The sequence below is a fragment of the Phyllostomus hastatus genome, unplaced genomic scaffold (assembly GCF_019186645.2).
Source record: "Phyllostomus hastatus isolate PE091 unplaced genomic scaffold, TTU_PhHast_1.1 phas_contig_402, whole genome shotgun sequence".
NCBI lineage: Eukaryota > Metazoa > Chordata > Mammalia > Chiroptera > Phyllostomidae > Phyllostomus > Phyllostomus hastatus.
This window is the reverse complement of record NW_025333873.1, coordinates 7,733,964-7,745,726: the sequence shown is the minus strand read 5'-3', so window position 1 is coordinate 7,745,726 and position 11,763 is coordinate 7,733,964. Positions and strand designations below refer to the sequence as shown.

General features: G+C 44.5%; 1 protein-coding gene across 1 annotated transcript in view; it reads right to left on the bottom strand.

The window, feature by feature from the left end:
• Positions 1-264: 264 nt before the first annotated feature.
• The window catches only part of APOB (apolipoprotein B), a 39,273-nt gene continuing 27,774 nt past the window's right edge, over positions 265-11,763 (bottom strand). The window contains exons 26-29 of the mRNA XM_045844323.1: positions 3,925-11,490; positions 3,414-3,528; positions 3,154-3,334; positions 265-2,206 (exon numbers count right to left, since the gene is read on the bottom strand). Coding sequence (XP_045700279.1) covers positions 572-2,206; positions 3,154-3,334; positions 3,414-3,528; positions 3,925-11,490 — 9,497 coding nt within the window. The 3' untranslated portion in view covers positions 265-571. The remainder of the gene's footprint in view (positions 2,207-3,153; positions 3,335-3,413; positions 3,529-3,924; positions 11,491-11,763) is intronic.

Here is an 11,763-nt window from a genome sequence, read left to right as displayed (position 1 = left end):
TGAGGACCACTGAGACTCAAGATCAAATCATGTGAAGGCCTTTGCAAATCCATTTTCCTTTCCGTGTGGCAAATACAATTCCTGAGGTTAGTTACCTCTTTCTTTTTTTTTAAGGGGCAAAATAATTCCCTCCACAAATTCTCCCTTTTCCCTTTTGTCCCTTTAAACACAGTGTGTGTTCTTCCGGAGGTTTTGAAACATCAGATATTGGAATCGGTACTCTCATTTTGCTATCTTTCAATATGAATGAGCCACAATGAGTGGTATGATTCACAACAAAGAATTCATTTATTTGTTCACCCTTCCCTCCCCCTAGTTTAGCAAAATAATTCAGATCCTGATTTTCTTCAACTTGCAAAAAAAAAAAAGTATTGCTTCTCAGAGTGCAGAGACCTTCAGAGACCCCACGCCAGGCTCAGCCCAGGTCCAGCTCGCATGTGCTTCTGCTCGTAGTCAGCTGCCTGCTCCAGGACTGCCTCAGTGCATAATTATATCAATGCCTACATTATTTTTTCTACTATGTAGAAGCTTAATTGGAGTACAAGAATAAATGAGAATTGCTTTACAAAAATTAGAAGGTGATAGTAAATTCTCCCGGGGCAATCTTGACATAATGGCTCATGTCACCGACTGTGGCCAATTTCAGGTCTCTGAGTAACTCCATGATATAGCTCAGAAACATCTGGTATTTTTGAATGGACAGGTCAATCAATCTTTTGGACTCAGCAATGAATTTTTCATAGTAATCAGGGAGTTGGTCTGAAAAATTCTGTAGTTTATATTTGAACTGCTGGTGGTAATCAAAAATGATTTTCTTCATCGCAGTGGTCCAGCTTTTAATTATTTCCTGAGCACTGGTAGAAAGCTCCACAATCTTTTCTTTCCCTTTTCCATCTGCATCGGCAAGGATGCTAAGGTATTTCTGGATATCTTTCTGCACAAACTGTTCAACCTCACTTGAGAGTTGGGAAGTAAAGCTAGTGGCACTGACAGTGTATCTGGAATGCAAGTCCTTCAGGATGTCTACTAACTTTTTGATCAGGTTGATTATCTTGTCTTCAAGTTCATAATATTTCATTGCACAGCTGACCACCTTTGAATCAAAATATTCCTTGCGAAGAGCCTTTATGTACTGATGGATCTGCTCTAACTCTTGAGAAGCTTCCTGAAGTTTGTTCTGAATAAGTTCATTAAGCTTACCCAGGTCAAGGTTTAGGTTTTCTTTCAGAAACTTAAAAACATATTGAGTATAACTGTTGAAGGCCGTACTGATATCATGAATGAGATTAGTAAGTTTCTTCCCCTTTAAGCGGTTCATTGCTCCTTCAATGTCTTGGAAAATATTTTGTAAATATCTCTGAAGATCACCTAGCATCTCTGTAGTGTTGTTAGACTGGAGGTCATTAAATACCTTTTGGAGCTGTTGTGATAAAGATTTCAACAGTTTTCCATACTCCAAGGTTACATCAGTTAGTTTATGACTTTTTGAATCAAAAGGAAATTTAATTTCTAGGTCCTTGATTAATTCAGATTTCTCCATCAGGTCTTGGAAGTAGGAAAACAGTATTTCCAACCCACTATGGATTTTGGAATGTACCTGGGACAGTACCCTCCCTACTTCTTTCATGACCACAGTACAGAGTTCATCTACAGTGTATGTCCTGGCCCTTCCTGGGAGCCAGAATCTGGCAAACTTCAGGTAATCAATGAATGAGCCAGTCAGACGCCTGGCTATTATTTTGTATTCCCTAGTAACTCCTATTAGGTTGTCAAGCACCGTATTTTGTAGTCTCTGGAGATCGACTTGGCCTTCCTGATCCAATAGTTCCTGGTATAGATTCTGGGCCTTGTCATTCCACAGCTGGTAGGTTCTTGTAGCATCTCTGGCCACCCTCCTGAGTTCGAGCGTCTGGTCCACCTCGTCAATCAGGCTCACCACCTCTTGATAGGTCTGCTCAGCTGTGCTCTGCAGACTTCTTCTCAGTTCCGAAGAAGCGTCTCTCAGATCAAGCCCTGTGCATTCCTTGTGGTACCTGTTGACACCGTCATAAAGGGCCTCTGTCGCCTTGGGCACGTTGTCTTTCAGAGAGGTTAGCAGTTCAGACACTGCCTCTTCTTGCCAGTTAACTTTCACCTCCAGTGTCTCATGAGATTCAGGGACAATAAACTCAATTTTGAATATGCTGAGTTTTTTATCTGGAGACGTCTAAAACCAGGCGGGGGGGGGGAGAAAGGATAAAAAGAACATGTTTTCAATTATCCTGATTACATAATATACTACACTAAAACTTCATTAGCAGTTAAAAGATCAGAGGATCTTTCATATTCTGAAGGGGATTTATCTTTGTTATGTCAGTTCGTGTGTTTGTCTTACCGTTAAACAAGCCTACTGTTGTTAATGCCTCTTTATCATGCGCCTCGGAAAGGATAAAATTATGCATGGCATTTACACAGTAACACTTAACATGAAGGCCTTCCTAGGATTGAAGATCAGAGGAGGCGGAGGGGGGAGGGGAGAAAGAGGAGAAAGAGCCTGGGAAAGACTAATTCAGAGAAAAAAAGAAGTAGCAAAAAAGGAAAATGTCCAGAATGCACCCAGCCAAAACCTACTGTAGGATACCAGCACCAGGGGCTGTTCATTCTCCAAGCCTCTGACAAACTTCAGTCACAGAACCTTATGACTTCTCATCTACTAAATCTAACGGCATCTCTGATTGGGCCCTGGCAGGGCTTGTAAAGCATAGAGCAATCTGGCATATGTCATATGTCATAAGAAAATTCTACTGTGGGGAAGCATTGTGAAGCCTCAGATACTCTGGAAACCACTACCTGAAATTGCACTCAGCGTACGGCAGAGTTTGCTCATGACTTGGGTGGTGAGCCATAACCCCCCTCTTTCTAGATATGCCCAACAGTAATAAAATAATAGTAGCAGTATGATGCCGTAGGCCCATCTCATAATTAAAATGAATCAAAGGCTCATTGCAGTGTTTCCCGGAGAATAGCTCCTCAGAGGAGGAGCATGGCCGGCTCGTCGCTGTGTTCTGCCCAGTCTGGGAAAGGCCGGAGACTGTATGTGGTGCTGACTTACATTGTACCTGCTCCAAGTCTTTCCTTGCTGCCGAGGGGTGTGACCCCTTTGGCAGGACTCACCTGAGGGCGGTAGTAGAGATTGTATTTTAAGGTACTGTTATCATGTTCCGAGTCCACGGCCACCGTGCCTATGGCTGGAAAGGCTGCTGAGTAGTGGGCATCTCCATCGGAGTAGTAGCGCAGGTGGGCGTCGGTAAAGGTCGGGCTGGTGATGTCCAGGCGAACCTCTCCCTTCCAGTCCCTGCAAGCAGAAACGCAGGTGAGCCTAAAAAAATCATGATGATCTGAAAAGGGATGACATTTCAGTAAAAGTTTCATACAGAAATCCTTGATATTTGCCGTCTTCTTTATATGCTGCACTGACGTCACGGTGAGCAAGTGTTCCTTTAGCCTTAGAGACCAACGTGCCACCTTCAATCTGGTGCGTTCCCACAACTGCAGGGGAGAGATTTTTCATGCGATTAGTAACTGCAGGACACAGACATTTTCATCCTGACGGCCAGGAGAAATCCATCTTAACTTAAAGGACGTACTTAGATATTTGAAACATCCAGCCCACATTTAAAAACTAAATAAATAGGAGATACTATCGGTCCTAAAATCATGACAGAAAAGTCTGTTTTCTTGGAACCCATTCCTCTGAAATGTCAGTAGGTTTTCTACAGGATGTTACATGTGGGTATATAAGTATCACTTCTTTTAAACATTGCTGTAGAGAGGAATTGTGCCTCTAGTCATATAACTAAGTCCACAATTATTGGTCCACAGCTCTCATTGAAAACATGTAACATATAGAATTCTTACACAGGAGAAGTCAGGACATTTCCTTACCATTAAGGTTATATTCCAGGAACTGTATGGTTGAGCTGCATGTGGAATCCAGGAATGTTTCAACATGATCTTCTTTGTTTTTCAAACCAGCACTCCAAGTAGTATTGTACAGGGGAGAGGTCACCCCGAAACGTGCAGTCAGTGCTCCAAAGGAGGGGATGTAGATTCCAGCAGGTACAGAGAACTTCATGGAAGGAATCTTAATAGTCTGATCGGGCAGGGTGATGTTTGGCAACCTGAAGTCTGCAATCTTGCCAGCCACCTCGTTTAGATCCAAAACAGCAGCGCCAATGGAAATACTTTCTGGATAGGTGAGCTGGGGTATAGTTAATTCAGATTCAGGCACAGTTATCTCAAAAAATGGGATGGAAGAGTCTTCTGGTGGAGAATACTTTGTTAACACATCAGCTTCAGGGAATTTCACTGTGGGCAGTGCTGGTACTTTGAGGGCAAATGGTGAGGTGCTTAGCTTCTTGTAGATTTGTATTTCACTGAAGTCCAGTAGGTAGGACGGAACCTGTAGATCTGTGAACGGGACTTGGAATGCAGGGGTGACAAAAACGGAGTTCAGATTATTTCCTTTCAGTCCAGGAATAACAAATTTATCGGCCAGTTCTTGCACGGGGATGGAGAAGACATAGCCCCTGGGGTTTTTGGTGTACGCAAGGGCTGCTGAAGCACGAAGAGACTGTTTCTGGTCAGTGCTGGTGGTGATATCCAGCTTCAGAAGTTCCCATAAGGTCTTGGCATACACCGGTAGGGCAATATTGTTGAGGAACCGTAGGTGCCCTTCTAAGGAACCTGCAATGTCAAGGCGTGCCTCTTTTTGGTCATTGGAAAGCTGAACATCATTCTGGAGAGACCCAGAGAGGACCTTGATCTCACTTCTCCAGCTCACCTTCTGGCTCTCAGTGTTAACGTTTAGGGCCATTTCCTGGCCAAGGTAATCAAGATCAAGTAAGTAGTTGGGCTGACTTGCACTGACCTGAACAAGGGCTGACATTTTCCACGGGGAGAGTTCCAGCGTGGCTTTGCCTGCATGCTCTCCGGATGTTGAAAAGGGGCCCACCAGCTGTAAGTGGTTTTTGGTATTGTGTTCCCAGATGGCATATACCCGTTGGAGAGTGGCTTCTCCAGCAAAACTTTCTTTTACCTCAAGGTTCCAGATACCATCAACTTTGGAAGCCCCTTGTAGCTTCACTGAAGACCGGGTCCCCTTGGAATTTAAATAGGTGTTGACCTCATTGGCAATCATTCCTGAATATGCCTGTGAAAGGACTGAACCCTGGATATTTCCTCTGTGGGATGACTCCATGGAAAAGTAAGAAGTGAGGGTTTCTAAGCTGAGCTTGTGGTCAATGGTCCCCGAGGCAGTCGAGTATAGCTCAGGGGCATTGATGTCATACTTTAATTGAATGGATGAAGAGACAGTAGGATTTGACCTGGGATTTCCATTAAGTTTTTGCTTTAAATCCATTTTCAAAATTGGGCTTTGGACTTTGGCTCTTGTTGTCATTGAAGCTTCCGCGGCATTCCTGGTTAAGCTAATGGTGCTGTCGTGCTTGCCTTCCACAAATTTGTTACTCAGAGACAAAGTGGTGGCCACCTTCAACCCCCGCCTCCCGGTCAAGCTTGAGGTGCCCTCTAATTTGTACTGCAGTGCATCAATGACGGAAGAAGCTGAAGTAAGCAAATGGGCAACGATATCTGATTGGTTGTAAAGTCCAACATTGGTATTCAGGGTGATGACACTTGATTTAAAGGAAAAATCATAGGTAATATTGCCCATGGCTGGAATGAAAATATTGTTTGGGGCATTTGGTACCTTGATTTCTGGAAGAGAAAACTCAAGGAAATTCCTAGGGACATTAAGGACTGGCATATCTAGGGTTGTTTTTTGTGAGGGCACATAGAAGCCAGAGTCTGGGACAGTGACACTGGGGAGGCTGATCTCTTTTGGGATTACATAGCCGAATGGCAACATCTCTACTGTGAATGGAGATATGTCAGCGTTGACTGCTGGGATAGCATATTCAGGAATCGGAAAGGTCGTGGGTTGCTTGTTCAGAGCTGTTTCAACTTTGTACTTATCAAACCTAATTTTTGCATTATTATAGAATCTGGTGAAGAGATTGAATGCCTTGCCCCTGGCTTCCTCAAAATGCCTGTTGAAGGAATTGATGTTCTTATTGATAAACACATACAACGCATCCAAAGGAATCGGGATGGAATGTTTGTCTTTGTTTTTCTTATACCGAGCATTTACACTTAAGTCAAATGACTGCTGTGTTGTTTTCAAGAATTCTTCCAAACCGGTTTTTTCCCATATGGAGAAATTTTTCACATGGGGAATTGTGAGTCTTGTATAAGGCAGCGTTGTTTCAGGAATTGTTAAAGAATTGTTCAGGAAATCCAGGTTGGCTTCTCCATTTACTCCCACATGCGCCTCAATGCTGTTCTCATTGTTGGCAGCAGAGAAATTTTGATTGTATTTATACTGATTGAACCTGGCACTGGCTTGCCAACTAGCTTGCTGGGTGTTCGGACTCAGAAACAGTGCATAATTATTCAGGAAGCCTATTTTCCCCGTCAATTTTAACGGAAAACTAACTTTCAGGTTTCCTTCATTGTTGGTGGATGCAGTCATCTCCAATGGCTGTGCTGAAAGGAAGAGAGAATTCTTCAAAGTTCCATGCACTCTTCCATGCAAATGAGCATTGTGGTTGCCAGTTACCTCGACCTTCCTCTCTCGAAGCTGGGCTGTGCCTTTAGCAGTGAGAACACTGTGGCCCACGTGTGGGGATTCGACTTGCGACTGAATCTCCAACTGGTAAAGGTCGAGAAAGCTAGACTCATAATCCAAGGTTTGGTTTACTCTCAGGTGTTTGCTATTGATCTTATTAGACCATTCCAGGGACGTGAGGGGCCCTTTCACAGTGAAGTTAATTTGCGATTCATGTGTTCCCTCATCTGAGAATGTGGGGCAGGCCCATTTCCAGGATCCCATCCCAGAAGAAGTCCATTCTATGTGCCCAGCTTCCAACAGGGTCTTGATTTCATTGTGTAGATTGGCCTGACTGGAGAAGTCCAGTTTGGGGATGTTCAGTTTGTGGAAGTACTTTGTGTTGCTGTCCAGGGTAAGCTGATTGTTTATCCTGACGAGGACACCATGACTGAGCTGCAGTGTATTTTTTTCTGTGTGTAAACCTGCCACTATGTCTGATTTGCCCTCAATAGCATTTTCCAAAAACAGCACTTCACTCTTATGCTCTGTTTTCAGGTACGTGCTGGAGAAACTCATGGATTCCTTCAGAATGAGTGGGTTAACCTCAGGGTATGAAAGTTGTGCCTTTGCCTGAAAATCAAACTTGAGCACTTCTAACTTGGAGTCTCCTTTGGCAGTGACGGAAGCCATAATGCCTGCCTCGTTCACTGAGGTCGTCACATTCTGAACGTCAGCGTTTGCATCTAGTGTGAAAAGAGGAGACTGGATTTTCAAAACACTATGGAGCTTGCCAAAAGTCGGCACTGCAATCGTGTGTGGGATGTCAGGAAGCTGGAAGTCTGGTATGTGAAGGTCAGGGACTTGAAAATCTCTGAGGTCTAGATTCGGGATTAAGAATTCTGGAATTGTGATTTCCGGAACGTGGAAGTCTGGCAGCGTGGCTCTAGTAAGCACCGTGTCCAGCCCCTGTAGGTCCCTCAGGTACACTTCCAGAGCTGACCACTGCAGCTCACTGTCCAGCACTTGGTCAATGACCTGGATGATCTTTGCTCTGATTTCTATCAAATCAATGGTGAAGGAAGGAATGTGGAAGGTGTTGAGGACAGTAAATTCGGGTGTGGAAAACCTGAGTGGGACTTGTATATCTCCTAACTTTTTAAAGTTTATCTGAATGGATGGAACCTTCAGATCTGTCAGGGGGACTATGAGGTCTGGAGTCTTAAATGTAGCTTCCTGAAGGGCACGGAGGCTGACTTCAAAGGCAGGCACGGTCCCAAAGGCGGTCTGGATTTCGGGGACAGTGAACCCTTGTTCTACCAAAGCTTTCAGGGTCTCAGCCCAGCCTTGAATAGAATGCTGTTCTGCAAAGTCAGTAAGGTTTTTAGCCGCAAGACTCCACCAGTCAGAAATGTAAGTAACAACTGTGTCATAAACTTGGCCTACTAGCAACAGGTATTGCTGAACTGTCTGTTGAAAGTTCATCTGATCTATTCGGTCTCGGATATCTTGTAGGGTCTCTCGGAATTTAGCTCTCATGTAACTTAAAGATTTTGAATTTAAAGCCTCCTGCAACCGATCAGTGAATAAGGTTATGTTGGTGGCTTTTATATTTTCCAGATGCTCTGAGACCACAGTGCTGATGTCCTCTACAAACAGTTTTAGTGCCTGTGCTTTCTGTGGGAGTTCCAGGGCCTGGATTTCACCATTGATTCTCTGAGTCACCTCACGGATTTTGTTGTTGGTGTTATCTACAAACTGGTGGTAATCAAATGACCTTAATTCCTTTATCAGCACATCAAGGAATCTGTTCACTTCTTCAATGAATTTTTTGAAAGACATCGCTTTAAGCTGTGTGACTGCATCATCAATAAACCCAACCAATTTCTCAAAGTGACCTTTTATCCCAACTTGTTGTAGGACATTGCTCAGCTGCTGAACAGTCTCCTTCACCTTATATTTGTGGGCCAACTGTACTGATTTATCCATGAGCACCTGGATGTGTCGGTCTATTTCATACATCTGAATTAACCTGTGAACCACAGCTCTAAAAGCATTGATTTTCTCAGTTACTTCATAATCTTCAATGAAATTTCTAACATAGTATTTGACATACTTAATCATTTGCTTTACTTTTTGAAATGGAATTGCAGTTTTCAGTAGATTTAAAAACACTCTGACATTGATGGCTTCAACCTGTTGTTTTAATGTTTCTGCAAGGTGCTGGATGTCAATATTCTCAATTTGTGTTTTGAGCTGTTGCAACTTTTCTTGTACCTGGCTTCTGATTTGATACTTAGTATCCATCTTTTGAATCCAAGATGCTGTACTAATTCCAGCTTTGTTAAAATCAATCGTTTCAACAAACAAATACAGATCATGGATTGCTTTTACTAAATTTACACGAATATGATAATGTTCATCAAGAATTTTCAATTTTTCAATGATTTGATCAATAATCTTAGTAATAGCTGTCTTAAAATCAGGCAAATCATAATTATCTTTAATATACTGATCAAATTGTATCACATATGCTTGTAGTTGAGATAGTTTTTCATTAAAATTGATTTTGGCATTGTCCAGTGCAATTTTTAGATCATTTTCTGTAATTCCATAATTTTCCATGAAAGCAGCAAGTTTCTCCTTGGCGCTGGAAACTTGTTCCTCCCAACTGACTCCACTCAGCTGGTCGTTAACTTGCTGTGAGAGTTCGTCCAAGGTTGTTCTGTATTTCATCACGAATTCATCAATATTGACACGTTTCAGTTCTTTCTGAATGGCTTCCAGCGAAGTTACAATGATTACTCGACCCTTCTCATAGTGTTCCGGCAGGAGGTGAAGGAATGGGAGGTTGATGGTGTGAACATCTTGGTTCTTATCATACTTTACAGCGGCAACCATAGTGAATTCCTGGGGCTGGTCCATGGTGTCCCTCATCTCCAGGACATCGATGACGTTGACAGGGTTCCTGAACAAGAATGGCACCGCAATCGGGGCGTCCAGCACGGTGAGGTCGGCCAGGGCTCGTCCGGTAAGCTCCACACCGACTTGGTCCTTGGTGTTGTAAGCATCGAGCTCGTGACTGTATTCGTTTTGGTTGAACTGGGTCCTGAGCCTCCAGGAGCCCGACTGCTCAGCGGGCGTGAGCAGCGCGCTGACTTTGTGATCCAGCGCAGTGCTGACGCTCCTCCCGGACCTGAGACGGTGGCTCGCGGACCCTTTGTAGTCGTGAGAGAACGTCAGGGCCAGGGGCTCCGCTTTCAAGAGGAATTTGCTATAGAGTTGCCCCGTGTGTTCTCCCCAGAGAACCAGCTTCCCGTTGCCGCTGGTGTGTGCATCCACGGTCACGGTGAAAGGGGCCACAGCAGAGTGGAAAACGTTGCTGAAATGCAGTGAGTCCGAATTGTAGTTTGTACTGACGTCAATGGCTGACGCCAGCCCCGCGATGTTTGTGCTGAGCCGGTGGCTGAACTCTGTGTCCTGCACTTTTGCTACGGTGTCTGCTTTGTAGCTCGCTGACAAGTCTGCGTAAGACATGCTGTAGATGTGTTTTATCTCGTGACTCTGGTAGGCTCCTTTTATGTTCCCGCCCACGTTCAGCTTCAGGGGTTCCAGTCGTAGTTTCCCGTGGCTGGTCAGATCTAGCGCATCGAACTTCAGCTCATTGTTCAAGGTCGTTACAAGAGAAAAGGGCTGCAGCTGCAGATTATAAGTCTGCTTATAAAACTTGTCCGAACTATAGATGTTGTCCATCTTCGAAGAGAAGTCCAGCAAGAACCCCGCAATGTTCAAACTGTTTGTGTAGTCAAGTTTCATTTCGGCATAGGCGGCCATCATGTCATTGGAAAGCTTGAGTCCCTCCTGGTTAATTTTGAAGTTGAAAATATTTTTGCTGTCGACACCCAGCATCATGGCCTGATAAACACTGCCCAGCGACACCTCTGTGAGGGTGGCTTTTCCGTCGAGACTGAATTTTGCGTTGTGTTCCCTGAAGCGGCCGTTTGCCGCCACCTTCACGAACGCCCCGGACGGTCCCAGGGCTGCATTCAGCTCATTCTCCAAAATCAGGGGGCTGTACTTCAAGCTGGTCGTCGCACTGGTCGACATTCCGTCTCGGGAAATCCTCAGTGTTGCTTTGTGAGCCCCAGTGTTGCTTTTGTCCGTGCCCAAGACGTCGGCATTTATTTCAAGCCCGTGGGAATTCAGTGACCCAGCAAGCAGGGTGAAGAGCCTCAAGGTCTTGTAGTCAGCCTGGTACTCAGAACGCAGCAAGGCGTGTTGCGGAGAGAAGGTCAGGTCTACTTTGTTAGAGGTGGCAAAGTCCTCATACTGCCCGTTGGTGTCAGATTTCAGGGTCAGCTCGTAGTTCTCATACTTCAGGGAAGCAGTGTTCTTAATCATGCCGTCTTGCAGGTCCGAGGTGGAGATGACGGAGACCGTTCCATCTTCGTAACTTCCTGTTATCTGGTTGGTGCCCTGGAGGTAGGTGGAGTTGAACCTCAGACTGGACTCTACGCTGCGCTGGCCAGTGGCAGGATCCTTTTGATAAGACAGGCCATATACACCTTTAGCGTAGATGGAAGAGACTCGGAACTGCCCATCAACCTTGACTTCCTTGATATACACATGCTCTTTCTTTTTTGAGTCCAAATGTACTGAAGCAGACATCTGCGGTCCCCAGGCACTGGCTGCCTTGAACGTCAGCAGACCTTTGGAGGCTGGGTTGTTGCCAATCTTTTCTACATGACTGAATTTGACATTTGAATCCAGGAATTTGTGGTGTAGAGATCCATCACATGATAACGTGAACGTATTCCTGTGGTCATATGTTGTTTCTCCAGAGCCTAACCAAAAAATTAAATCACATGGGTTAAATTAGGCAATAAATTTCCAGAACCATTTCTATGCTGTAAGACTTTCAGTGGGTCAGTTGTGCCACGGTCTCCTCCGTCTATAACATGAGCATAAAATCTGATAGCAAAAGGCATTCCCACAGGAAGACTCCCCAACCCCTGTAGACCTTGCTGGGCTCCCTTATTAAGTGCTTCCCCTGTACCTTATACTTAGACACAATATGCTATCACAGCACCTCTTCCATTAAATTCTAATTGCCAGTT